Source organism: Guillardia theta (assembly GCF_000315625.1).
Source record: "Guillardia theta CCMP2712 unplaced genomic scaffold GUITHscaffold_64, whole genome shotgun sequence".
Classification (NCBI taxonomy): Eukaryota; class Cryptophyceae; order Pyrenomonadales; family Geminigeraceae; genus Guillardia; species Guillardia theta.
The window spans coordinates 264,820-289,826 of NW_005434610.1; the positions used below are offsets into that span (position 1 = coordinate 264,820).

At 52.0% G+C, this 25,007-nt stretch overlaps 12 protein-coding genes across 12 annotated transcripts in view; 6 read left to right on the plus strand and 6 right to left on the minus strand.

Annotated features, from left to right (window-relative positions):
- Positions 1-1,883, plus strand: part of GUITHDRAFT_158279 (hypothetical protein) — a gene marked incomplete at both ends in the record, with an annotated part of 6,573 nt that extends 4,690 nt beyond the window's left edge. The window contains one exon of the mRNA XM_005827763.1: positions 1,629-1,883. Within this exon, the coding sequence (XP_005827820.1) occupies positions 1,629-1,883 (255 nt within the window). The remainder of the gene's footprint in view (positions 1-1,628) is intronic.
- Positions 1,884-2,693: 810 nt separating this feature from the next.
- Positions 2,694-3,657, minus strand: GUITHDRAFT_113104 (hypothetical protein; the record flags this gene model as incomplete). Its single annotated transcript, XM_005827764.1, has 4 exons — positions 2,694-2,846; positions 3,091-3,245; positions 3,353-3,506; positions 3,559-3,657. The coding sequence occupies 4 exons, from the start codon at positions 3,655-3,657 to the stop codon at positions 2,694-2,696; spliced, it is 561 nt and encodes a 186-aa protein (XP_005827821.1).
- Positions 3,658-4,335: 678 nt separating this feature from the next.
- GUITHDRAFT_142462 (hypothetical protein) lies at positions 4,336-5,428 on the plus strand (the record flags this gene model as incomplete). The annotated part of the gene is made up of 2 exons (XM_005827765.1): positions 4,336-5,361; positions 5,414-5,428. The coding sequence occupies 2 exons, from the start codon at positions 4,336-4,338 to the stop codon at positions 5,426-5,428; spliced, it is 1,041 nt and encodes a 346-aa protein (XP_005827822.1).
- Positions 5,429-5,682: 254 nt separating this feature from the next.
- On the minus strand, positions 5,683-7,054 carry GUITHDRAFT_154023 (hypothetical protein; the record flags this gene model as incomplete). The annotated part of the gene is made up of 12 exons (XM_005827766.1): positions 5,683-5,795; positions 5,877-5,919; positions 5,974-6,101; positions 6,155-6,199; positions 6,266-6,287; positions 6,337-6,404; positions 6,483-6,532; positions 6,577-6,637; positions 6,683-6,724; positions 6,771-6,842; positions 6,902-6,969; positions 7,018-7,054. The coding sequence occupies 12 exons, from the start codon at positions 7,052-7,054 to the stop codon at positions 5,721-5,723; spliced, it is 711 nt and encodes a 236-aa protein (XP_005827823.1). The 3' UTR covers positions 5,683-5,720.
- On the minus strand, positions 6,991-8,489 carry GUITHDRAFT_158280 (hypothetical protein; the record flags this gene model as incomplete). Its single annotated transcript, XM_005827767.1, has 2 exons — positions 6,991-7,155; positions 7,266-8,489. The coding sequence occupies 2 exons, from the start codon at positions 8,487-8,489 to the stop codon at positions 6,991-6,993; spliced, it is 1,389 nt and encodes a 462-aa protein (XP_005827824.1).
- A 1,397-nt stretch (positions 8,490-9,886) lies between these two features.
- Positions 9,887-10,357, plus strand: GUITHDRAFT_142464 (hypothetical protein; the record flags this gene model as incomplete). Its single annotated transcript, XM_005827768.1, has 1 exon — positions 9,887-10,357. One exon carries the CDS (start codon positions 9,887-9,889, stop codon positions 10,355-10,357), a length of 471 nt encoding a protein of 156 aa, XP_005827825.1.
- A 723-nt stretch (positions 10,358-11,080) lies between these two features.
- GUITHDRAFT_142465 (hypothetical protein) lies at positions 11,081-12,968 on the plus strand (the record flags this gene model as incomplete). The annotated part of the gene is made up of 9 exons (XM_005827769.1): positions 11,081-11,284; positions 11,329-11,408; positions 11,461-11,578; positions 11,635-11,715; positions 11,763-11,790; positions 11,827-11,907; positions 12,205-12,342; positions 12,547-12,848; positions 12,894-12,968. 9 exons carry the CDS (start codon positions 11,081-11,083, stop codon positions 12,966-12,968), a joined length of 1,107 nt encoding a protein of 368 aa, XP_005827826.1.
- A 473-nt stretch (positions 12,969-13,441) lies between these two features.
- GUITHDRAFT_113109 (hypothetical protein) lies at positions 13,442-16,182 on the minus strand (the record flags this gene model as incomplete). Its single annotated transcript, XM_005827770.1, has 11 exons — positions 13,442-13,910; positions 14,003-14,125; positions 14,380-14,483; positions 14,531-14,584; positions 14,637-14,705; positions 14,760-14,932; positions 14,999-15,030; positions 15,080-15,168; positions 15,223-15,283; positions 15,325-15,412; positions 15,459-16,182. The coding sequence occupies 11 exons, from the start codon at positions 16,180-16,182 to the stop codon at positions 13,442-13,444; spliced, it is 1,986 nt and encodes a 661-aa protein (XP_005827827.1).
- A 621-nt stretch (positions 16,183-16,803) lies between these two features.
- GUITHDRAFT_113110 (hypothetical protein) lies at positions 16,804-17,936 on the plus strand (the record flags this gene model as incomplete). The annotated part of the gene is made up of 6 exons (XM_005827771.1): positions 16,804-17,321; positions 17,390-17,463; positions 17,521-17,627; positions 17,683-17,757; positions 17,803-17,838; positions 17,886-17,936. 6 exons carry the CDS (start codon positions 16,804-16,806, stop codon positions 17,934-17,936), a joined length of 861 nt encoding a protein of 286 aa, XP_005827828.1.
- A 124-nt stretch (positions 17,937-18,060) lies between these two features.
- Positions 18,061-18,485, minus strand: GUITHDRAFT_154025 (hypothetical protein; the record flags this gene model as incomplete). Its single annotated transcript, XM_005827772.1, has 1 exon — positions 18,061-18,485. The coding sequence occupies one exon, from the start codon at positions 18,480-18,482 to the stop codon at positions 18,258-18,260; it is 225 nt and encodes a 74-aa protein (XP_005827829.1). The 3' UTR covers positions 18,061-18,257.
- Positions 18,486-19,179: 694 nt separating this feature from the next.
- Positions 19,180-22,682, minus strand: GUITHDRAFT_142468 (hypothetical protein; the record flags this gene model as incomplete). The annotated part of the gene is made up of 15 exons (XM_005827773.1): positions 19,180-19,812; positions 19,858-20,177; positions 20,218-20,252; positions 20,298-20,484; positions 20,531-20,739; positions 20,794-20,852; positions 21,038-21,100; positions 21,155-21,343; positions 21,391-21,489; positions 21,542-21,607; positions 21,653-21,767; positions 21,815-21,962; positions 22,275-22,354; positions 22,404-22,627; positions 22,680-22,682. The coding sequence occupies 15 exons, from the start codon at positions 22,680-22,682 to the stop codon at positions 19,180-19,182; spliced, it is 2,430 nt and encodes an 809-aa protein (XP_005827830.1).
- Positions 22,683-23,611: 929 nt separating this feature from the next.
- GUITHDRAFT_113113 (hypothetical protein) overlaps positions 23,612-25,007 on the plus strand; it is a gene marked incomplete at both ends in the record, with an annotated part of 3,302 nt that continues 1,906 nt past the window's right edge. The window contains 7 exons of the mRNA XM_005827774.1: positions 23,612-23,622; positions 23,670-23,766; positions 23,906-23,941; positions 23,986-24,122; positions 24,365-24,461; positions 24,515-24,568; positions 24,745-24,835. Coding sequence (XP_005827831.1) covers positions 23,612-23,622; positions 23,670-23,766; positions 23,906-23,941; positions 23,986-24,122; positions 24,365-24,461; positions 24,515-24,568; positions 24,745-24,835 — 523 coding nt within the window. The remainder of the gene's footprint in view (positions 23,623-23,669; positions 23,767-23,905; positions 23,942-23,985; positions 24,123-24,364; positions 24,462-24,514; positions 24,569-24,744; positions 24,836-25,007) is intronic.

Below are 25,007 nucleotides of genomic sequence, written 5' to 3' on the forward strand. Positions count from 1 at the left end.
CAACGATACTAGCGTAAGTCCCTTTCTCATCCTTCTCCCCCTCCCCCTCCCCCTCCTACTTTGACTTTCTGGTCAGAACATGCAAGCTTCGCTACTTGCCGATGGAGCAAATCTGAGCGTGATCGGGCAAGGACCAGCTGCTCCAGCGGGAAGGTGCAAGACAATCTGACTGCTCCTCCTCCTCCTCCTCCTCCCCTTCCATCTCCTCCATCTCGTCCTCCTCCTCCTTTTCCTCCTCCTCCTCCTCCTCCCCTTCCATTTCCTCCTTTCCTCCTCCTCTCCAATGATCTACCTTTCGCTCTCCATCTGCTCCTGCTGACCAGTCCCCCAGCGTCGTGATCCACGTCGAGCCTCCTCTCATCGGAGACGAGGACGACAGCGCGGAGGAGAGCGACGAGGAGGAGGAAAGACCCCTCAGCCGCGACGAGCTGAAGGCCAAGACCATGCGGGGTATCAACAAGAGAAAGTCCAGACAGCCGCAAAAGGTGGCGCCCAACAGCGCGAGGTCGAGCAGCAAGAGGTAGAACAGAGGACGAGGACGAGGACGAGGACGAGGGAGCGTTGTGCTGGAGCTCTAGATGTTCATTATTGAAATTTCTGCTTACACAAGGGAGGAGGACGAGGAGAGGGAGGGGGGGTCACTTGTGCCTCCTGCTGAATGCGATGGCGAAGGGGAGGGAGTCGAGACGAGGATCGGAGGAGGAGAGGAGCAGCACCGCTCGCTTCCACTCCTCCTCCTCCTCCTTCCATACTCCAGCTATGCTCATTGAGCTTCCCATCCGTGAAACAGAGCGCAGGGAGGAGGAGGAGGTGAGGGACGTGCTGGGCCTGAGCTGGGAGCAGCTGGAGGAAGGTCGTTGGGCGACCTCCCGCTCCTCCTCCCGCTCTTGCTGCATGGCGCCCTCGAGAAGCTTGACAAGAGCTGCCGCCTGTGACGGGAGTGAGGAGCGACAGAGAGGAGAACCAGAGGAGGAACGGGGAGGGCAGTTGTGCAGCAAGGCAGGGAAGGAGAGAGGAAAGGAAAGGAGCCGAAAGGAGGAGAGAGGAGAGGAAGCATGAAGAAGAGAGCAGGAAGGGAAAGAAGGGGAGGGAAGGGGAGGGAAGGGGAGGGAAGGGGAGGGAAGGGAAGGGAAGGGAAGGGAAGGGAAGGGAAGGGGAGGGAAGGGAAGGGAAGGGAAGGGAAGGGGAGGGGAGGGGAGGAAGAGGTTCTCACCTCCGCTCCCTCCTCCTCCTCCAGCATCCTGCTCTCCTCCATGAACCCCAGCAGCTTCTTCGCCTGGGCTTCTGCTCCCCTTCCCCTTCGATCCTTCCTCTCCTCCTCGTCTTCATCGTCCTCCTCTTCTTCCCTGCCAAACTCTCCCATCCTCTCTCTGAGCAAGAAGCCTGCTGGGCCTGCTGCTCGTACCCGCAGCCGCTGCCATGCCTTCTGAAGCTCGACGGGACTCCAGCGCCGAAGGAGGTCGGCGGAGAGGAGGAGGTGAGGGCGACGGGCAGGAGAGGAGACGAACTTCTTGCCCACACTAGAGTGGAAGCGTACGAGACTTCTTGCCGCCTTGCGGTCTGGGGAGGAAGAGGAGGAGAGGACGGAGGCAGGTCGCTGTGGGGTACTGGAGGCACTGTCGGACCAGATCTTCTGCAAGAGAGAAACGTCAGGAGGAGGAGGAGACGAAGGGAGGACGTCGACTTTGGTGAGGGAGGGAGGGAGGAGGAAAGGGGAAGGAGGACAAGGAGGGCGAGCAACTGAGAGAAGGAGGAGAAGGGAAGAAGGAAGAGCAAGGGAGAGGAGGAAGAGGAAGGGGGTAGCTGACCAGGACTTGCGCTTTGTTGTGTTTCAGCTCTTCGAAGGAGGCAGAGTGAACGGAGCGCAAGATTTCAGCCCATGAGATGTAGTTCCTGTTGACTTCTATGCACTGAAGCAGAGGGTTGATCAGTCGCGATGAGAGAGATGGAGGAGAGGAGAGGAGCGAGGAGAGCGGAGAGGAAAAGGGAGGAGGGGAAAGCAGGGGAAAGCAGGGGAGGGAAGGAGAGGGGAGGAGAGGAAAGAGAAGTAGGGAGGATAGGTGAGAGGGGAGGAACTATTTGAAATTCACCTGTACTGTGTTGTAAGTCCTGCATTGAGCAACTATGTCAAGGAGTTTCTGTCTGCTTATAAGAGGCAGATGGACATCTGAGTTTTCAATCTCCTGCAAGAAAATTACAATCTCACTCCTTCCACAACCTCGTGCCCTCCTCTCCCCTCCCCTCCTCACTTCTGCTCCTGCTCCCTTCTGACCTCCATCCCTTTCCTCCTCGCTTTGTCTGGTCACCATGACACACAATCTCCCTGCCTCTCCTGCCCTCTCTCCTTTTCTCTCCTGTCCACAGCTTAGCTCTCCTCTCCTCTCCTCTCCTCTCCTCTCCTCTCCTCTCCTCTCCTCTCCTCTCCTCTCCTCTCCTCTCCTCTCCTCGCTCTCATGACCTCACCTGGACAAGGAGTTCTCGATCGATCAAGCTTGTAAACTGCGACGAAGTCTTCGGGTCGCACCTTTGAAACAACTCGTGCAATCTGTTCGTTGATCAGTATATTCATCATCTCCATCATCATCATCATCATCCCCATCATCATCCCCATCACCTCCATCATCATCATCATCATCATCTCAATCTCCATCATTATCACCACCACCACAACGGAGTGAAGCTCTTTCTTGATCTCACATTCGCTTCTGTTTTGCAATCTTCTTCAGATATTCGTTGATTGCTCCTTCCCTTCCATCTTTTGTCTTTTGTAGAATAGAAGTGCTGCTTTTGGAGCTCATCGAGGAGAGAAAAGAAGAATGAGGAGAAGTGCGATCAACAAAATGCTCCTGTCACGCTGCGTCAGCAGACTCCTCGTCCTCCTCGTCCTCCTTCTCCTCCTCGTCCTCGTCCTCGTCCTCTTCCTCCTCCTCCTCCTCCTCCTCCTCCTCCTCCTCCTCCTCCTCCTCCTTTCCTTGATGGATCCAAAGATCCTTTTGAAATTCGCCCGGTGCTTCGGACCAGCCTGGGAGATCACGGAAAGCCAAGAGGTCAGAGGGAGGGAGGAGAGGATTACCTCATTCATGTCCTTACCTTCTCCAGCCATTCCTTCACTCTCGATATCTCAGACTCGTCTACAACTCCCTTGCACAGCTCGCTGATCTCTTTGTCTTGCAGCTTGACCTCACTGTCATGTGAGAACATTGCATCCTTGCTGCCACTGATTCCTGAAGTTGGTGTCGACGACGCTGCTCAAGCACGTCAGAGCCTCGTCGCAGCCGCCGTCCGTCCGTCCGTCCGTCCGTCCCTCCTTCCCTTTCCTCCCTGCCTCTCCTTTCTCCTCCAACTACTCCACCTGCTCGCATGGACTTGTTCATCTTGATGAAAGACCTCGACTTCTCTCGCCTCTCTCGTCGGACGCGCTTCAGCTCTTCCTCACTCAGAGCTTGCCTCTTGCTCTCCCCTCCTTGCAGTGCCATCTCCACCTCCGTCTTATCTCCCATCATGGTCTGCAATCGCCGCATCAGTCTTCCTCCTGCATGCACTTCTAAGGTGTCAAACCTGAAACCAGTGATGTTTGGGTGGCGTCTTCCCGCATCTTTCCTGTGGAGTCGCAAACTTGTACTCGACTATGTCACTGATCGCTGCTTCGTTCTCCATCCTGATATCATACTGTCAGTCTGACTGATCGCCATCCTTCATCCTGCCTGGGCCTCCTCGCCATGGCCTCTATATCGAATCCTCTCCTCCTCTCCTCTCCACTCCTCTCCTCCCTTGCTCTATCACTCAGTCGCAGCCATCAACTGGTCTACTCTGTGGAAAAGGGTGGGTATGTAGAGTTATTGGATAGGTAGGGGGTGTCAATGCACTTGGTAAATACGGGTATAAAATCTGGTCAAAGGAGGGGTGTAAATTTCTTTGAATGGGTGGGGGTCATGGCCACGGGGGTGATTGTCGCACTCGGAGTCTTAGCCGTTGAGGCTGATAGTTGACTGGGCGCACTCAGTGGGCCCCGGGCCCCCAACCCGGCGCCGGCCGCTGAGCTCCGAACTTCCGGGCCCGGTAGTCCGGAACCTTGATCTCACAGACGGGTTAGTGGAAACTTGACTCAGTGAAGAGAAAAGAGCTTCCGATTCAACCGGGGATCTACAGGCCCGGGCCCGGTGACTCGGGGCCGGGCACTGTAAAAGTGACTCGCTCAGTGCCAAACTTCCGTTGAACACTGACCCGGGTCGTTGTTTGGGCGAAAGGCAACGCCAGGCCACCAGCTGACCCCGGAACTGGTTCCGAGGGTCCGATGAGTCAAACTTGACGTGATCACTGAGTCCTCGCGTTCCCATGGCGCTCGTCTGGGCCGTCATGGCGGCAGCCCTGGCGCTGGCTGGCAATGCAGGAGGAGCAGACGCCTCAGGTGGGACCTTCCTGATCCCCTCTGCTGAGAGGAAGCTTCTGGCTGCTCAGGATGGGATCAGCAACTGTAGTGCGGCCTGCGCTCGATGCAACATGTTCGGCAGTACCCTGGACGTCCCATGTAGCAGCAAGATTTGCAACAGCAAGGGACGATGCGATGGGCAAGGACGATGTGTCTGCTTTGAAGGATGGGCAGGGCTGACATGCAACGTGTCTACGACAACTTCTCCTGAAGTTCATCAACAAACAAGCACAACTATAATCATCACAGACACCAATGCTACTATGCTTCCAGGGACCACAGTGCTTCCAGAGACAACAAGCGCACAAAACTTGACCAACATCACAGGTGAAAACAGTCTTCAAGAATCAACCAGGACATACGACAACATTACGAGTGTTGTATCATCCATGGAATCAACCAATCCAGCCAGTACCCCTGAAACGACTCCAGTTGGTAACAGCGCCATCGAGGCCACCGTCAACTTTCTCGTCACTTTCTCGATGACCCGCGCTGAGTTTGAAAACATCCGAGTGAAGTACCTTGCAAGCTTCGCGCGTGCAGCAAAGGTTTCTCTTAACAGGGTGAGGATCGTAGAGGTGAGGGAAATCTCCCTCAGACGATCTGCAATACACCGACGACTGCTAGCCAGCGGGGTAGAGGTTGTGACCGAGGTGAAGCTCGACGGTACGCAGTCAGCAGACAGCTACAGCATCAGTTCTGATGGTCTCAATGCTGAGCTTGTGAAGGACGGGCTTCCTGCCAGTCAAGGGGTCAAGAAAGTCACGTCCCCCTCCACCACCGTGGTGAAGTCACTTGGCGGCATCACCCGTTCGGAGATCATTCTTGCGAGCTGCCTCGGGGGCGTCACTTTGTTGGGTCTGGTCGTCGGATGTTTTGTTTGGGTGTGGATAAATGGGGGGAGGAAGAAGAAGCTGGAGGAGACGAAAATGGTTGAAGGGAACAGTGCTTGCTCGGCCTCGATCGGTTTCGAGTCATGGGCAGTACCCCATTGCGTGAAGAAGCAAAGTCCAGATGGAAGCTACGAGATTCAAGAGAATGAGGAAGAGAACACCGAGAAGCTCAACCAGGAGGCCGCTGAGCCTGACTCAGAAGCTTTAACCAAGTACTGTTTGAGCGAGGTGCTGAATGATTAAATCGTAGGTATGCTGCAAGTTCTGCCAATTTAGAAAAGGATGGTAATTGTCCGATGTCACGAAGGAGCTAGAAACAAGTGGAGGACTAGGCAGCCAAGGCTTGTAGCGCAGGGGCCAGAGCGTTGAATGCCATTTAAACACTACCTTAGCCGACGTTACACCTGAGCATCACTCTGTAGGTTTGCATGACACGACGCAATCCACTCCAACTTGTTGCAACGCTTCTCAACCTGCAAATCATCATGTTGTCACGTGACAGAATCTTCACCGTCATCCGCCGACACTCTTCTTCCTCTTTCACCGTCTCTCACCTCCAAGAGATGCGGGCAGGTCGTGGCAAGGTCGACGTCATACCTGAGGAAGTGACTGTAACATTGACCCGCAAACACCTCATCGCACATTCCAGACCTTCGGGCATTGTAGAGCTGAGGTATCAGACAGGCATCAGCCATGGTTGGTTCGCGGGTTCCAGCAAGGTACACGCTGTCGTTTCCTCGATCCTCCTTTAGCTCCTCCAGGATCTGCAGGGCAAGGACCTGAACGAAAGGATACACGTGAGGACAGAAGTTGAAGCTCATGGTCCGAAAACCTCCACAGCTTCCAAGCCCTTTGAGATAGCCTTGTGTGCCCAATCCTGTTGTCTCAAGTTCACGGACCAAATCTTGATCATCCTCGACTTCATCAACACACAGTCACATACCTTCGAATCCATCTGCCCGTTGCTGCAAAGATCATCAGAGAGGAGGATGGCCTGAGATTCAGTCTGACTACCTTGAAATAGCTTTGAGGACGCTGAGATTCTGCAAGGGTTGTATTCCACTGTTGATTATCTCCGATATCTGCAGCAGCTGTAAACTTGGAAATCCTCCACTTCGCATTCAGAGAGTCCCCACAAGACGCTGGTAAGATCACTGTACCTGTCTCACTCGCATCCTTTCAATAGGATCTTTTGGCAACATGGAGCAACCTAAATCAACATCAACACATGAAAAAGAGTTACATATCCGGCACCAGAATTGGGAAAAGTCTCTTCCAGAAATTCGATGATTGCTAAGCTCTGACTCAGCAGCCTCTGTCATGACGTCACTTGGTCTACCACATCCAATACAGAGAATTCCTTTGTCTTTGCTTCTTCATCATACACCTCCAAAGTCGGAACCTGAGCCCACCATCATCGGCAGGGAAAGACTGAACCAAATTTCCACCTGTCTCATTCGGTTGCGATTTTCATGCTCACTGTCATGCTGGTCCCCTTTTGAGATGTCAATGGGAACGTACTGTTTTATCACAGTTGTCAGTTTGGACATTTTAAGGTAGCTTTAACAATTTTCCGAACCTCATACTTAATGCCTTTTGCGGCCAACGCGATTCTCACTCGCCAAGTGCACGATGACCGCCAGTAGCCTAACAGAAATCTTCAATCGATTAGTGGGTATAATAAAATCTGATGACCGTAAAGCTTCCAAGTGTGAAATCGTCTTGCCCCCATAGACGCAACTTGTGACACTCCGTGAGCTGCAAGTACCTCTTGTTCCAGGTGGACGTGCGCTGGATTACTTTCAATAATGGAGCCAGCAGGGAAGATCTTGCCTGCAGCAATTGAAACTCGAGTAAGTTTTGAAAAATGAGACAACAATTTTACCATTGCACTCTCCAAAGCCAAGTGACAGTATTCTCTCGTTCCCATTGCTGTCTTGGACCTTATTTTGACATTTTCCTCTCATAATCACTTTGTCAAAATCCTTGAGAAATTTTCTGTTTTCTCCAGAGCTACCAAGCGGAACATCACGAGTACCTCTCCAGCTCATCTCCAACAGACTCCCAAGAGAGTCTTGTTCGCCCCCACTGATTGTGCCGGTACCGAGAAGATCTCCTGGCCTCATCCGACATCCTGTCACTGTGTGATGCACCAGTTGTTGCTTGATGTTCCAGTAAAGGTTGCGCATGTTGGTGCGGCAGACCTGCTCTGCTTGAGGCATATCCTGACCCTGGATGCTGACCGTGAGGTCAATGTCGAAGGAGGAGTAATTGGGATCTTTCAAGTAGTCGAGCGGCTCGGGGTCCTGTTGAACCCTGGAGATGGTCTCGCAGGTGAATGGTTTCAAGGCCTCATATGGAACGATCCAAGGAGATATGGAGGTGGCAAAGTTCTTGGATCCAAAGGGCCCAAGTGGGACATACTCCCACGACTGGATGTCCCTGGCAGACCAGTCGTTCATGAGGACAAGGCCGAAGATTCGATCTTCAACGTTGTCCATGGTTATGGTCTCACCCAACCTCAGGGGCTCCCCCCCTACAAAGAACGCAATCTCCATTTCAAAGTCCAGGTTCTTGCATGGACCGTACTCGCTTCCTTTCTTTGGGTCTCCTTTATCCTTCTGCAACTGACCTCGTGGGCGAACGATCTCGGTCCCGCTGACGAATACGGTAGATGCGCGGCCATGGTATCCAACAGGAAGGTGTAGCCAGTTGGGCTGCAAGGCATTCGCTGGATCACGAAACATGCACCCGCAATTGAACGCATGGTCTCTGGAAGAGTAAAAGTCTGTGTAGTCTGGTATGACAGCCGGAAGATGCATCTTCACTGTATCTAACTTGACGAATGCCTTGGATGCCATTACAGGATCGTCTCTTAATTCCCTGCTTCCTCCTTCTCTGAGAAGGTCCATGAGTCTTTCTCTTGTAGCTTTCCAAACAGATGAAGGACATGCCATGAATTCATTCAAGGCTGGCTTTGAGAAGCACGATGGGTCCAAGCCTCCAATGCCCCGGAGCAGGCAAGTGACAACTGACAAGTCCAGGACTAAATTTCCTATGGCAACCCCGCACCTTGGTGGCCTTGAGCTCGTTGAGAAGACTCCATATGGCAGATTGTCAAGTGTGAAGTCAGAATTCTCTGGTATCTCAACCCAGGAGCGCGTCATCTTGTCCCTGCAGACAAGTGTTGAGTGAGCACATCAGCTGCACGACCCTGCGAAATACTCTCCTTCCTTGCTTCCTTCCCTCCCTTCCTCCCTACCTTTCTCTCCCGCACCTCACCTTCTAAATTCATACAATTATTGGAAAAGGATATAGATCAATCTGTTAGCACAGCCAGAAACCAATAAACTGGCTGCAAGGAAAAAACACAAACTAGAACTTGTCTTCGGATCATGGAATCTGGAAGAGAGCGAGAGACGATGAGAGACAAGAGGAAGAGATTTCAGTCAGCACTTTCGACATTTTGAGATGCCCACTGAGGGTAGGAGGATGGCAAGGGGAGGAGAAGGAGGAGGGGACGACAATCGAGCCAGGATTTCTGCGAGCATTTCGTTCAAGCTTTCTGGAATGAACAAAGTTCTTTATAGGGGGGTGGGGGTGTAATCAACATGTGTGGGTGGGTGTGAAATGAGTGGGTGGGGGTGAATAAAATGAGGGGTAATGTTGATCTACGGGATTGGGAGTGAGATATTACCCCCCAAATTCCCAGATTCTTTGAGTGATATGATGGGGTCATCCGATGCTTGTCGAATAACCAGGTAGGGTTGATCTAGCGGTGGAATATCAGTGTAGGGTAGGGTGTAAACAGGGTCAGGGGTCAGGGTTTGGGCAAGGTCAGGTCCCCTACCCCTAATCAGGTACCCCCCCATTTTTACTTAGTACCCCGTTCTTCTATACCTTTTTATTGGGCCTATTGGGTATTTTGAGTACCCCTACCTACTCGTATTACGCTCTAAGCCACAAACCTGCCAACTAACAAAACAAAGATATTACCTCGAAAATTTTGAAGGACACCCACTAAGACGTTGAATTTGGGGGTAAAGATCAATTAATCCATTTTTTTTCAGTATTGTTCAACGGCCGTTTGCCATGGCCTCGCGCTGCAACAGCAAGGGGTGCATCGGGGGTGGTAAACCAAACCTTGTCATAATTTGAAATATCACCCAAAATTCCAAATTATATGTGTAATTTTGAAACTTCTGTAACCTTTGTTATGTCAATTTTTGAGAACTAAAATATACTCCTATATTTCAAAACATCATCAAAAGGTTCAGGAGACTACATGAAATTGGTTTCGCAGGAGCGGGCGCAATGCAGCCAAATGCAAGGAGGTAGTTCCTGAAGCGCCCTCGACGGTGGAAGGCGACTAGATTGCAGGAGCAGTTTGAGAGCCAAGAGATCGATTGAAATTCATGAAATCTGAAATTGAAAGGAGATCATAGGACAGGAGGCAACAGAGATTGGTGGATAGGGGTAGTGCAGCGACCGCAGCCAAACAAGCTTTACGGCAGGGAGTCAAACAGGAGCCCTTGAGGTTATCATCGTCAACTCAAACAACAAGATGAAACAGTTCTTATCCACCCGTTGCGTTTGGCTGGGCCTCATTCTCTTCGTCGACCTTTCGCTCCATTGTGAGGGGGGGACCCTGCTTCGGTTGAGAGGAGGTGGGAGGGGACTGGTAGGTGCCATCCGCAAGTCGCAGCGTGTAACGGGGAAATCTCACAACCTGGGCTGCCTGACCACTCTGCCCTCGGGTTATGATTCCATCAACAAGGCTCGCATCAAGTACTACAACGATTACTTTTCAGTGGTGCGGGAGAAGGAGACCCAGGAGGGCAAGATTGCAAAGCGCAGGTCGAAAGATTATGTTCCAGCAAAGCTGCATCTGATGAAGCCTGCGAAAGCCAAGAAGTTGAAGACCATTCACAGACAGAAGATGAGAGAGCTGGGGCTTCCTCTTTGGTCGAATCCCCAGAGAGCGAACTATCTCAAGCAGGTTCGAGAATCAAGGAGGAAAACGACAAGGCGATAGGTATCTAGAGAGCAAATGGATGCTGGATATCACTGCCTTCGTTTTGCAACAGAAGGAGGGTCGCTCTAGAGCTTTCTTTCAGGCTACCTTGTCAGTGTTGAGTGTCTATCCGGTGGAGTCGATCTCTTTGGTGAAGTGTGAAGATTTTTTTTTTCTTGAATACACTGTCAGAGATCAGAGAGTATGATAATACAGATTAAACACACTCTCGACGAATCCTTTGGTTTGCAAATATCCTTTAGTTCCTGAAATGATGTGTACTTCGTTGAAGTTAATCATTTGTAATCCCTCCCTCCGTTAGTAGATTTTTGATCTATCTCCGTCGAAGACGATCACAACCATCGTCAAGCTTGATACGTGATCGGACAGGACTGAGAGACCCGGCAGGCTCTCAGCACTGCCTGGCCGGATCCGACCGGGGCCCCCGGGCCGGCGGCGGCCTGAGTCATCGGCACTGGCCCGGGCCGCATCACTGATTGATCGGACGGTGACAGTGGGATCAACAGTCTATAAATCATCCCCCTCATTCGCATGCTCACCCAAACAATCTGCAAACAATCGCTACGCGATGCCGCATTCAAGTTTGTGGGGTCAAGGGGCAGAACGGAGAGCGGGTGAAGTGAGAGGAGAGAGGAGAGAATGAAGTCAAGCTCGGAGGGAAGTCTCCTCGTCTGAAGGATGAGATACCTGGAAATCGTCGCACTCCTCACCTTTATGGCCGCCATGACGGCAGTCATGGGAGCGAGCAAGTCGGTGTATCTGAGCGTGGTGATGGTGATGCGCAACGATAACTACGGGGAGAACCTCCTTCATCGTTTCAACAGAACCATCGCAAGCTTGTCCGAGTCTGCGTCTCTTTACCGTCTAGACTACGAGATCATCGTAGTTGAATGGGATCCGCCAGGATCTCGTCCACTTCTCCGAGAGGTCAGAGGACCTGGCCCCGAGTTATGCCTGACCTGCTGATGAAGGCGCTTGTCTGGCCCAAGAACATACCACGGTTGCACATCATCACAGTTCCTCAACATGTCCACAAGGAGGTAAACTGCAGGTGAAATGGATTCATCCGCCGTCCCCTCCCATCTCTGACTCGATCTCCCCAGGGGATGGGAATACGAAGCCAAGAACCTTGGGATATCCCAGGCCGAGGGGTCTTTCATCCTGTGCATGAACTGCGATGTGATCCTCTCTCCACGCCTCGTCAAGTTTTTGAGTGAGAAGGTGAAGATAGATATTTCGACACGTTAGCTGTCCTTCCTCACTCGAGTCGTGAATAGACCCTGAAAGATGATTGCTATTACCGTGTGGACCGTTATGATTGCATTGAGTTGATTCCAGAGAGCATGACCGCCGTCCAGGTCGATTTTGTTTACAAGAGTCATGTATTCTTATTTCAACATCGCAGGCAGCCAAACATTGTCAAGACCATTCAGGTGGGAACATAGAGTTATGTTTTACCTTCTTGACAGTCTCGGGTTGGAACGACAGTCCGTTTGCTGCGATCTTGGGGATTGGAATGGTTTCCTGCTCCAGACTCACCAACACCACAGGTCGATCTTGACAACAATGTATTGTCCAATTACTCTTTACATGTGCATAGATTGAAAGTAGAGAAGCATTGAAGGAGTACGAAAGAAGGGGCTTAACGACAGAATTTCACGGAAAGCACATCAAAAAGTCTTTATTTGTCGTATCAAGCGGATGATGTGTAGTGATACCCTTTCACAAGTCTCGGAGAGCTGCACCACACTGCATCAGGGGATTTCATGTTGATGCATTCGAAGCACTGGCAAGATCTGAGGTCGGTTCCTTCCTGTCTCGTTTTCGACGCTGATGTGGTGCCCCAGAGGGTTTCAAAGGGATTCATATTGTTCGTCCTACTGCGATAATCACACAGGTCATCAGCTTTGCATTGAGCATGTTGGGCTTTCTGTTTGAAAGGATTAGCACAGATTCCTACTTGGTTGCTGCCGCTGCTGCAAAAGGTACACCCCAACTTTGTTGCGCCTTGATCACGGACAGATATCTCGGATAAAACATGTCCGCTAAACATTTCATAAACTCTTGAAACAGGATTGAGACAAGTTTATCTCAAACCACCAATGGCCATCTTCCATCAAGAGCACCAACGAAATCGAGCTTCGGGTATTTTCCTCGTGTTGACCTGATCTCTCTTGACTTTGACACAGCAAATTGTTCGTCTGAAAACTGGATGAGATTCCAAGCGGCAGCTTCAAGGATGCTGGCCGGTACTGAGAGCTCCTACACACACGCCCTGAGGTTTCTTTTTCCAGTGCAAACTCCGATAACTACCAACGACCTGCACGGATGGCATCTGGATGCCTCGACTTGCGATCTGTTCAACATCTCCACCGTTCCATCGGCTCTATCCGCATCCAAGTCGTCTAAAGATGATCCCAATGATGATGAGTTCAGGGCAAACTACCTTTGCTCAGGAAAAACGCACATTCGCGGACCTTGGAAGAGACTGGTCACCACTCCGATCTTCTAACTCACCTGGCTGAGTTCAATGCAGGAAGCGTACCTGCTAGTGGCCAACGGACTTGCTTCTCAGGGTATCGACTTGCTTTCCGATTCCGACTCCCTTTGATCCACTTGTCAGGTTTGAAGCTCGCTGCTCTCCAGTGCTACGCTGGTGCTCTAGACCTGGTTGTACAATCGAGCAGCAGCGGAGGCGTCCTGGCGGGACTGATCTCGAGGGTTCTCAGAGGGGAAGAGGAGAGTTGGAAAACAAGCCCGTCCTCTTACATCGCAGACTGGAAATCGTTGACTGAAGATCGCAAAAGGACGTTGTTACATCTCATGTCTAGCGCTGGTGAGCGAAATAGTTTACTTGTAATGTACATTGGAGGGTATCTGACCATAAAACCCAGCCTTGGCCCTCGCAGCGGAGGGCAGAGTCTCAGAGGAGCTTTTGTTGCTCTCTAACCAGCTGTCTCGCAGCTGAAGGAGATAAAAAACTCTCTGACGGAACCTCCAGGACACAGGCTCTGTCCCCTACTCAGGTCGCGTTCTTTCCAAGAGCTCAGTCCACCTGTCCTTTCAAGCAGCCATCCTTGCAGCTCACTCTAAGAAATTGCTGGGATAGTGCCCCTTTCCGCCTGTCTCGGTGATCTGATGCACTTTCTTACCGAGGCTCCTCATTTCCTTCCGGAAGTCAACAAGCGACGCCAGCACAAGCTCGACGTCAGTCTGCAACTTCAAGACGTCTTTCTGAACTCTCCCGTCATCTTCCTCCAGCGTCGCTTCCTCCTGGCACATGAAGTCAGCAAACGATTTCGTACGAAGAGTCTCAGGCACCCTTCCAGACGCCTCCTCGCCGCCACGGTGATCTACTTGGATTGGGTGGACAGTGGTCCCGATGACGTGTGATAGCTTGTCACGCAAGTAGGACATCAATGTCACTTTCTCTTCTTGCTCCCTTACGATCTCATAGCTCTCCATGATGATGGCGACAAACATGTTGAGGAGGAAGCAGATGGACAGGATGGTCCACAACGCGAAGTAAATCCTGCCAGTGACCCAGTTGTACCTGAAGGTTGGATCAGCGCAAGAGAACGAGGGGCGGAGAGCAGAAAATGCAGGCAGGGAAGCGCCGGAAAGGCAGGCGGTGAAGCGAATTACTTGTAGATGGAGTCGTAATCCCAATCGCCCAGGCACATCCGGTAAAGCGTCATGAGAGTGGTAGTCCACGTGGAGTAAGAGCTCATTTGATTTCCGTAGGTCAGCATGAAGGTGAAGACGAAGCTGGAGGGATCCAAGTTATATGCAACTCTCGTCTATACGCGCACATGAGAGGCTGAGAGGAGGACATGAAGCCAGGATGCCGTGGGCCAGAGGAGGGAAAGGAGTACCAGAGAAGGGGAAAGACGTGAGGAGAAAAAGGAAGGAGCACCGGAGGACGGGCAGTACAGGAGGAGTGAAAGGAGCAGCAGACAGGAGGAAGTATAGGAGGAGAGGACGCAGCAGGCGAAAAGGGGACCACGGGGCAAGACTGTTACCCGTTGAGCGCGACAAAAGTACAGAGCATGAAGGCAGCAACATCCTCCACGCAAGCTCCCATGATTCTGATCAACCGAGACATGAATGGGATGTGGCCGAAGTACTTGAAGCTAGATCAGTAGCTGGTAACCAGGTCGGGGAGGAGTTTACCTTGAACATCTTGAACCACGTGAGGATGGCGTTGAACCCCATCACATATTTCCACTGCCATCGATCGTCAGGAGCAGCAAAGAGTCAACAAGCGATGGGCACAGACCATGCTGACCATGTTGGCAGCTGGGGCGTAGTAGACAAACTCGTTGTCAGCAGGAGGAAAGTTGGCACTCTGGAGACAAGCAGTCAAAGTTTCTGGTCGAATGATGTTGACAGGTGAACAAACCTTGGCATTGAGCAAGGCGCCATATCTGAGACCGAAGGCAACGTAGAACAAGACGAAGTTGACCCAGTCGATGACGGTCCACAAGGACTTCCAGTACTTAGTGAACCCGAGCTTGTACCAGTGCCAGAGCGACAGGACATGGTATCCGACTACCATGAACAGCATCACGGCCTCTGTTCCCCGAATCGAGAAGACAAGAGTGAGTAGAGAACCAGCTCGCTATCGAGATGATGTTCAACCTGCGATCAAGTCGACGGCTGATCCTTGGTCGCTGTCAAGCTGAGTCAAGGGAGAAAATAAACAGTGCAGTTGCGAGGCACCTATAGAGATGCTTGATGTTCAGAGTGATGACTTGAATGAAAGCTGATATCGAGCCTGCTTCATCCTCTTCGTAGATGAGTTGAACCACCTAACGCGGTCAAGGTGGTGAGACCGACAAGGGTGTGAGGAGCATAATGCTTACTGCCATCAGATCTGTCGCCAGGTTGTACATCGCAAACTCAACAATCACAGCGCGCGTTTGCCTACCATCACGTCAGAAGTAACGAGCTCCAACTTGCCCTACTTGTCGATCCAGCGGTCAGTCTTGAGCTGTGAGATCTTCGCAATTGCATCTGTTTGGACCGTCAGGTTCCTTGCCGAGGGGATGTCCTCTGCGAAATAGTGAGCCGGACAAGGCAGCCAACCCTCCTCCTCCACCTCTGTATCCTCCCCCCGAATACGCGTTCAGCACCCCCCGCGTTGAGCATCCAACTTTGCACCCGAGCTCGAGCGCCGTCTGGTAGTTGAATTTCTTCATATTGATGTCTGTCGCGTACGTGGGCCCGTAGGGCGCGCGATCCTCATTGGAGCTGGAGTACGGTCCGTAGCATATGTCCGCGTACTTCGCCATCTTGCTGCCCTTCATCATGTTGCAAGTGTTCGGCTTCACCCGCACCTGACGCGCTGAGATCGTTCCGAGCAGCATGAACTTCATGTTCACCTGCCGAAGCTCGTCTGAATTTAGCGAGTCGCCATTGTACCACGTGACCGGGAGCACAGCAGGAACGAATGTGGTCTGCATGAAAACGTACCAATCCCCTGCTGAGCTGATCGACTCAAACGACGACAACTCGTTCCTGATGCTCTGGGCCAGGCTGTACGATTTGGAGCCCCCTTGCGCATTCATGCAGACCCAAGTGAAGATGATAAGGAAGATTATGTATACCAGACTCTCCCAGAAACGAGGATTGTTAGTAAAGATCCCTTCTTTGAGCTGCTGCAGCACGCTTGAACGTCGGCGGACAGCTGGTTCGTGGGGATCTTCATCGTCATCTTCGAAGGTACTTCCGTTAGGCACTATACTTCCCTGTTTCTTCTCTATACTCTTCTCAAAGTTTGTCTTTACCTTCTTGCTCACCACAAAACGCGGCTGGATCACCATCGAACTTGTCGGACCACCTTATTTTGAGAGTTCAAGTCAGAGGCTTTACATAGTATTTTGATGATTGCTCTTGAATCCTCCGTTCTCAACTCTACTGCGCGTTTTACTTTTGATCCGATCTGCTCTTATCGCCTTAAGGACTCAGACTCTGCGAACTGACTCCTAGCTCAATAACACTGCCACGCGCTCTTCCGTTCTCCTGCTATAGCTGTCTGGCTCTTGCTCACTTCTCCTCCTCATCTCCTCCTCATAGTCTCTGCAGCCTTCTGCCCTCTTGCCGTCGCCCATGTTTTTATTTTATCGCTTTCATTGTCAGTTGACAAGAAAAAAACGGCCGGGCCTGCGCGGGGAAGGGGCCCACCCAAATCTGGCCCCGGGCCCGATTGCCGGTCCGGGTCACTGAGTGACCAGAGGCTCACTTTACTGGAATCACGGCCCGCGGTCACGGCACCCGTCGAAATGTCTGAGGCAGGCCCGCTCACTGTCAACCAAGGTTGCGATCAGAACACGCGGACCCCTACCTTTCCCCTTGTTTTACTAGAAGGGGTGGGTGGTTGACCCCACGGTTTCCGTCCCCTGGGGAATCGAAGCCTGATAGTCATTGGACAGAGCCCTGCCGACATGCTGGCGGCGTTCGCTCGGCTGGTCAGCGGAGACTTCAAGGAGATCTCGAGGAAGAAGCAGCGACCGCAGATGGTTACGATCCCCTTCTCCCACTACGTTGAGTTTGCGCGCTGGTCTCTGTTGTACGCTCGGGTGCAGTTTGACGAGCATCCCTTCACCCCTGGCGATCACATTCTTCCCACGTTGTCGGTTCGGCTGGCGGACAAGCAGAAGGCAGCGAAGGGTTCGGATGGTGATGAGAAGGAGAACTTGACACTCGTCCCTTTGGTTGTTCTCCCCGAAGGAGAGGTGCTTAACGACAGCTGGACTATTGCGCAGAGGCTGTCAGGTATGGGGGGTATTGACCCGGAGTTGAAGGAGTTCTTGAACCAGCAGTGGGGTCCTCAGACACGAGCGTTCGCCTACTCGTTCCTGTTGAAGAAAGGGAATTCTCAGACCTGGAAAGATCTCATCACGTCTGTCGGAGGGTGGTGGTTACAAATCAAGTTTTTCCTCTTCTACGACAGCATACTGAGGTGCGACGGGAATGGTCGTCTCTGTACTCTGACTGAGAGGTTTCTCCCGTTGCCGTCCAATTATCCAGGAATCATTTCCGATCAGTCCGACCGGACGATCCTGAAGCTCTCAAGGAGCTCATCGCAAAGATGAAAGCGTCCGGTGAGTTCTTTCAACGTCATCGCAGAGCCATCGCCGCTCATATTTTCTTGTTGGCAGTCAGCACCCTGGATAGTTATTTCGACAAGGCTGGAGGAAAGAAGTACCTTGGTGATGGCAAGGGATCAGATCAGCCTGGCATCGCTGACTTCGCCTTGGCGGCTCTGGTTTGTCTTGAGCTCTCGGCCCCTGGACTCTCCTCGTTGGCTCATATTCGTGCAGACTGCTCCCTGCGTCAACCCTCCTAAGTTCTGCGGAGGAATGTACTCGGATTTCTTCGACGGGATGATCAAGAAGGTGTCAATGTTACTATCGTATTGCTCTCTTGAATGATAAGCACAGGATCCGGAGTACAGCGCCAGCATCAAGGAATTCCGGGTACGTTTGCAAGCTTTCGTTGTTCCTATCTCAGCGTCGAGATGCAGGAAACAAGGACGGGCAAGTTTTGCCTCGACATGTACGAGCAACATCGATAAATGGTGCGGTGAGCGAATGCAAAGCACAGCGAAGGATAACAATCTGTGCGGTGCGAGTGGGTAGGACACTTCTCCAAAAGAACAACTACTCGTGTTTTCAGAAGGCAAAATCAAGCGCTGTGGATGTTGCGTATCTTCGATTTAATTTCCTTTGTCACTTGCAGTGTCACTTGCTCGTCATAAAGGTGCCATTGCTATAGCATTGCACGTGTCGTCACATCCCCATCACTATGTATGATGTATCACAAGTCAGTAGAGTGGCCGACACTATCATCATTCATTCAATGACAAACACTGTCGGTCTGGCATGCTCCACCAGCTCTAGTATCCGCGCACTGCCATGCGCTGCTGGTTGTTGCCGGGAGGCTCATCGTTGGAGTCGATGACGGTGTTGGGGGTGATGCCGTTTGCGTTGTGCGGCTCCGCCCAGGTGTTGATGGTGTTGACATCCTTGAGGAGGGCATCGACGTCGTTGCCGTTGGCATCGAGAGTGAGCATGGTGAAGTTCTGGCGAACTTCAACGTATTGACGAAGAATAGCGAACATCTGCTCAGAGATTCAGTACAAGTCCAGATATGAACCGCCCCGTCTCTAACTTTCAACATCCTTCGGATAGACGGTCAAACAGAGTCAAATTCTGGTATGATTTCAAGACGAACAACATGGCCTCGCTTTTTCAAAATCAACTCGCATCCCTGTCAGTCTCCTCTTTGTCATATTCTGTCTGACTGTCTCAAGAGAAGAAAAGGATACTTTCCATGAGTTCTGTCTCAGAGAAAGAAATCCTCCTTGCGTTCATAACTAGTTCCAGTTTCACTATGGTCGCCTCAGGACAAACAAGGACTAAACACAAATATCTCCGTGTATTCACATCCCTCCTAGCCTTGAACATGCACCATACTCTTGGGTCTGTTCTATCCCTCGGGCCTGCCCTTCCTTGATCCTTCTCTCCTTTCCTCTCGTCTTGTCGTTTCCTTCCTCCATCCTTAGGCCATTTTTTGCCTTTATGAAGAACCCCACCACCCCAACTTGTTCCTAGCCCTGTTTAGTACCCTACCCCCTTTCAACACCACCCCATGTAGTGTGTTTCAATGCACCCCTACTTGATCTATTTCTCGTCTAACCCTACCTCACGCAGTCATACCGAAATGAACCCCCTACCCCCACATTGGATTTTCCACGGCAGCTTACAAGGACAGTATCGAAATAGACAACTTGATATCAACGAGCCTCTTAGCTCCGACTAATACTGATCGATCTCCGGCTCCAACTCGAACAGCTCCTCCTCCCGCTTGCTCCGCAGGTTGAGGTCCTGAAGTCCAGAGATCACTCCCTCGTTCTTCAGGTTGCTCGCTTCTGTCAGAGTGTTCTTGTCAACTCTCGTCTCCATCAAGGCGATGGTTGCTTTCTCCTCAGTGGCAACCCCGATGTAGTTCCCTTCAACCTGGTGCGCAGGAGGAGCATCTTCAGTCGAGAGCTCCCAGCAGGGCAAGAGCAGGCCTACCTGACAGAACCGGAGGACCAGCCCAGTGCCATCGCCGACTGCTATAGCGCCGAACTCCTTGTTCCCCACGACCCTGCACCGCACACAGATCCCGCACCCGCCGTCCTCCACATGGACGCCATGCGCGTTGCCAACGAGGTCGGAGTTGATGAGGTCGAAGCTGGACCCGGAGTTGAAGGAGCTCACCGCCGACTCCTTGTTCTCCTCTAGCCAGCAGTTGATGAGGTGCAGGTACCCGCCTCTGGTCACGCAGGCGCCCTGAAACTCGTTGCCCCGGATCCTGCAGGAGGTCGCCCTGATGAGCGACACTGGGTCCGTGCAGTACAGGCCGCTCTTGCCGTTGAAGCCAAGGTCACAGTCTTCCAGTTTGACCTGTCAAGACGTCTCAACTGCTATCAAGGTCATCGAGGCCTCCACCTGACCACCGTTGACGCAGACCACTCCGTCCCCCCCGTTGTGGCTGAAGGAGGAGGAAAAGCATTCGACGTCGGAGCGGAAGTCAACGAACAGTCCTACCCCGCCCTCACAGAGGACGGTGCATCGAGATATGGTCAACTTCCCTTGTTCTGCCTTGAGGCAGCTCGTCCAGACGAAGGGCAAGGAGTCGCGGACGTACTCTGGCCCAATGAAGGAGTGCCGGAAGCTCAGTCCCACCAGAGAGATATCGGACTCTTCGTCCTTGCAGGACAGTATCGCGCTTTTGTGCGTTGATTCCAGCCACACGCTCCCCTGCGGTTCTGAGGCGTCACGAGGATGCGAGGGAAGGAGCTCACAGACCTGCAGGTCCGACCGTGTCTGGATCGTTATGCAACCTACGGGGAGCAGGGAGGAATCTGAGAACAGACAACGTTACGGACCGTAACAGCGAGAAGGGCGTTTGAGGACCGTTGAGGGTGGAGATGTTGCGGATCACGGTGATGAAATCGTCGACCCCTTCACATCGACCGAGGGCATGGTCGACAGTCGGATGGGCGGTCGTGAAACCGTCGCAGGCCCTGCACACGACTGCAGCACGCTGTAGCTCCTGAGGCGTGCTCGGCTTCCCTGATTCAGCACAAGTCACGGAGGAGAGAAGAGAAGTCCTCTCAACCTCTTGTGATGGCAGCTGCCTTTGTCTTCTTGCGTTTCGGTTTCTTGATGAGGACGTTCCACGATGAAGTATTCAAGGTGCGTGAAGCCTGCTGGGCTGCAGATCCCTCTTTTGCGGCGAGATCGTGTTCGACGACGGAAGGAAGTTGTTTCAACACGTTTCCTCCCACTGCCTGCCGTCGAAGGGAGACAACAAACACATCCATTCCCCTACAACAGGTTGAGCGGCAAAGACATGGGCAGCGCTACGCGCAGAATCCTTACCTTCTAAACTTCAACGACACTGAGCTCCCGACCGGGCCGAGGATGTATGGAGCCAATTGCTGCACATAGAGAAGACGTGGCAAATGTGAGGCACAGAAGATGAACAAAAGAATAGGAGGAAGTCGTTGAAGACCAAAATCATCCCTTCCTCGTCTTCTCCTTCCCGTTCTCCTTCTTTTTTTCGCTCTTCCAAACCCTCTTCTCTCCATCCCTCTTCTCTCCATCCCTCTTCCTCCATACTTACATGAACTTCCATCCCCTTCGTGCTCTTATCTCCAACGGACAGCAAAATGTCCCCTGGCTTGATCTAGGCATCAAAATCAACCGAAGGTTCTTGCCAATCAGAACATCCAGTATGCACCTTCCCAATTTTTCGTGCTGGACTATCAGGAAGAATTTGATCGACCACCGGCAGATATTCCTTGCTATCCTCGTAGATCTCTCCTGATTTTTCCCTTGTTTTTGTAATCGACTTTTGGCGTAAGATAGTCTGCCGAAGCTCAAAGACAACGCCTATGCCCCCAAAGCCTTTCGGCTTCTCCGTGGCATCCTGAGCATATCCAGTCAGAATGGGGTCATAGAGGGAGGAAGACACACCTTTGTCAACGGCATGAGCTCAGTCTTGCTTCGATTCACTTGCCTCTCTTTTTCTATCTTTGTCTGGTTTAACGCTTCTGCCTTCTTCTTTTTGTTGTACTGTTGCAGAAGTTGTCGGTTTCTCAGCTTAATAATTCATCATGTTCCTTACCGCGTCAACTTTCTCCATCATATCGGCAAGGTACTGCTCTGCGTAGGCATTATCCTCTGACTCATTCTGATCAAACGTTGCATGACAAATGTATCAGGACAGGAATATCACACGGCCAATCATTACAAATTCTGACTCTGGCCTCTCATACTGCTCGGATTCTGGATGAAGTCTCCTATAGGCTTGATAGGCCTCAGATGTCTTCCATTTGTCGGTGATGTTCAACCTGCATGCATTTCAAAGAAGAGCTGGAGTTGAGGTCAGAAGTCTCACCAGTCTGATTCATCCGATACAGAAACATTCTCCATCAGCTTGTCTATCTGGTTCATCTTCCCCATGTCCCAAACGTAGTAGTCTTGCGTTTCAGTCTTGTAGTGCGTGATGGCATCACCTACAAGCAGAAACCAGGTGACCGTGAGATCTGACATATCATGTAGCGAGAATAAACACAAAAGATAGAACATGACAAGATAAGGTGAGATTACGGATTTCGAACTCCTTGATCTTTGAATCATTCATGCACTTCTCCGCTGACGCGTGCCAATGATCGAACAATTGTCGAAATGCTTCTGACTTCAACCTTTCTTGCTTTCTCTTCTCTTTCTCCTTATCTTCCTTTTGCTTCTTCTTTGACATCACTTTCTTTTCTCCCATCCCTTTCTTGTCCTTCTTTGAAGATTGAACAGCTTAAGTCAAAGTCAAGATCATGTAGTCAAGTTTCACAAGCTCTAACCGGTGACATTACGATGTTCAGCTACCTCGTCGTCGTCATAATCGTCCTCGTCTTCGACATCATCAATCATCTCCTTGAATCTGCAAAGAAAAAAAGTTCATAGACGCAAATAAAATCCGCAATGATTACTTCTGCGCAAACTTGGCATCCTCCACCTTTTTACTCTTAAAATCAAAACTGGATGCTTTCCCCATGTCCTTCCATTCTTTGTTGGAGAATTCCTTCTCGTTATTCGCGGGGACTGTATTTTGTTTGACCTCTGCTTTCTTCTTCTCCTTCTTCTTCTTCGGACGTGTCTTTGACGACTTTATCCTCCAAAGTTTCGAGTCCCACACATCCTTGTCGTACCACCCCTGGAAAAACAGTTGGTCAGTGTCATGGCGACGTGTGGAGGAGGATCATCACCATGATTGACTCTGATTGGTTCGAGACTGTCTCCCACTCTGATTCGCCGTCGACAACTTCATCATCCGCATACCCCAACTCGTCTACCTCGCTTGACTCGTCGCTCGACCCCCCCCTGAGCAACAAAACCCTTCGTCTCCGCGAGCATTTTGCAGGGAGCGATTGGCTCTTCCGACTCCCTGCATTGCACAAGACACCAGCACACAGTGTACTAGAAGGCGCCTTCCTGCATGTGCTGTCCCAGGATGTCGAACTCTCCTCCCCGCTGCCGCAGGTCAGCAGCAGGTAAACCAGTAGGGGGCCAGCGCTTCGGAGATATGGCAGATCTTCTGCTCTCCTCATGGATGCCTTCCAGTTCTCACATGCTCACCATTGCCGTAGCAGCTCCACTTTGTCCTCTCCCTACTCGTCTGACTCCTCCTCCTCCCCTCGCCTCAGCTATCGCCTCTTCCCCTCCCTTCGCTCTCCCACCATTGCGTCTCCTGAGCATGCTTTGAGCCCTCTTCCCCCACCTGACTTTACACCTCATCCCACCTCGCACCCACTATCAAAACCCTCATCCCCGCCTCAGTCCCCGCCTTGCCCAGGACGGAAAGTTCCATGTAAACGGATTCCTGCAATGGCACGTGCTGTGCAGGGAAGACGATGGGGAGGGTGCGACGCGATGGCGGCGGGAAGGATGCAGAGTTCTTATGTACAGACGGAAAGTTACAAGAAGAGACGTTTCCTCTGTTCTCTGGTAGTCTTAGTTGACAATCACGAGGGGTTTATAGAAGGAATTGCGTAATAGTGGTGTTTGTGGGTGGTATATTATCCCACCATCGCCCTCTTGTAAATCTCGTCCAGGCTGTTTCCAGTTACAATCTGTCTCCTTTCAGGAAGAGAAGGTGCTCGAGGATGTTGCTTCGGTAGCATCTCTGTGTTGAATACCCATGGCATTCCGGTAAGGCCTGCACGACCTACAGATGTCGGTGCTGAAGAGGTTGGCAGGTTGTCGAAGAGTGTGATCCACACATTCCCAGCTGCAAAAGACTTTGACAAGAATCCCTACGTTTTCGACGTCTGCAACAACACACAGGGATTGCTGGTGTGTGAGCAACGTGGCCATGTTGTGACGAGCATGATCGACCTTTCCATAGGCTGTCTCAGCATGCGGACCGGGTCACGTCATCAAGGCAAACTTTGCCCGATGTGGCACGTGACGAGCTGACAACGAGCAAGAGCAGGTCTACGACGAGCAGACGCTCTCCTGCTCCATCCAGGTGATGCGAGAACAACTCTTTCTTATCTGATTGCTTGAGAGTAGCTGGGAGGACATGCTGCTGCAGTCAACGACATACACTTCTCCCTTCTCTCCCCGCACCTACTTTACAGCTCCTCCTCTGACGGGACTGTCAAAGTGTGGGACATGCGCAGTCCTCATGCTCCGGTCAGCAGCATCAGGTGCACTTCCCCCCATCCTCCTTCTCAACCTCCTCCTCCACCTCCTCCTCTCCCTGTTCCTCGTCCTCCTCCTCCTCCTCCTGATCCTCCTCCTCCTCCTCCTCCTCTCCCTGTTCCTCGTCCTCGTCCTCGTCCTCTCCCTCTCATTCATCGTCGTCCTCTTCTCTCCCCGCCTCCTCGATATCCTCCTCCTTGGCTTTCCTTCCATCTTTGACTTCCTTCCATCCTTGACTTCCTTCCAGCTCGGGGGGTAAACCCTTCTGGTCTGCCCATCTCAACAGCGACGAAACGATGATGTCGACAGGCTGCGGGCGACTTGTGAGGGTCTACGATATGAGGGTGAGGCGTCGGCTCAGCTGCTCATGATCTCTCACGTTGATCCCTCCTCGCAGACTCAGAAGCTCTTCCGCAACTACTCGGATGTTCACACCGAGGATGTAACGCAGGTGCGCGGGGCGACACATTCCTCCTGTTCTTCTGGCCCTCGTCCTCGTCCTCGTCCTCGTCCTCGTCCTGACACTTGCCCTTGTTCTTGTTCTTGTTCTCGCCCTTGTTCCCTGCCCAGTCCCCTCCTTGGTCTCCTGGCCCTCGTTCTCTTCTCTTCTTACGAGCTTGCCTTCAGGTCCGCTGTCACCCAACCCTGCCTTCCATCACCGTGAGCGGAGGAGAGGATGGGCTCATATGCGTCTCCAACCACCAGCCGGAGGACGAGGGTAGATCTCTCCCTTCCTCCTCTGCCCTCTTCTGACTCTCCTCCTCTCCTCCTACTCTCCTCCTCCTCTCCTCCTCCTCTCCTCCTCCTCCCCTCCTCCTCTCCTCCTCCTCTCTTCCTCCTCTCCTCCTCCTCTCCTCCTCCTCTCCTCCTCCTCCTCTCCTCCTCCTCCA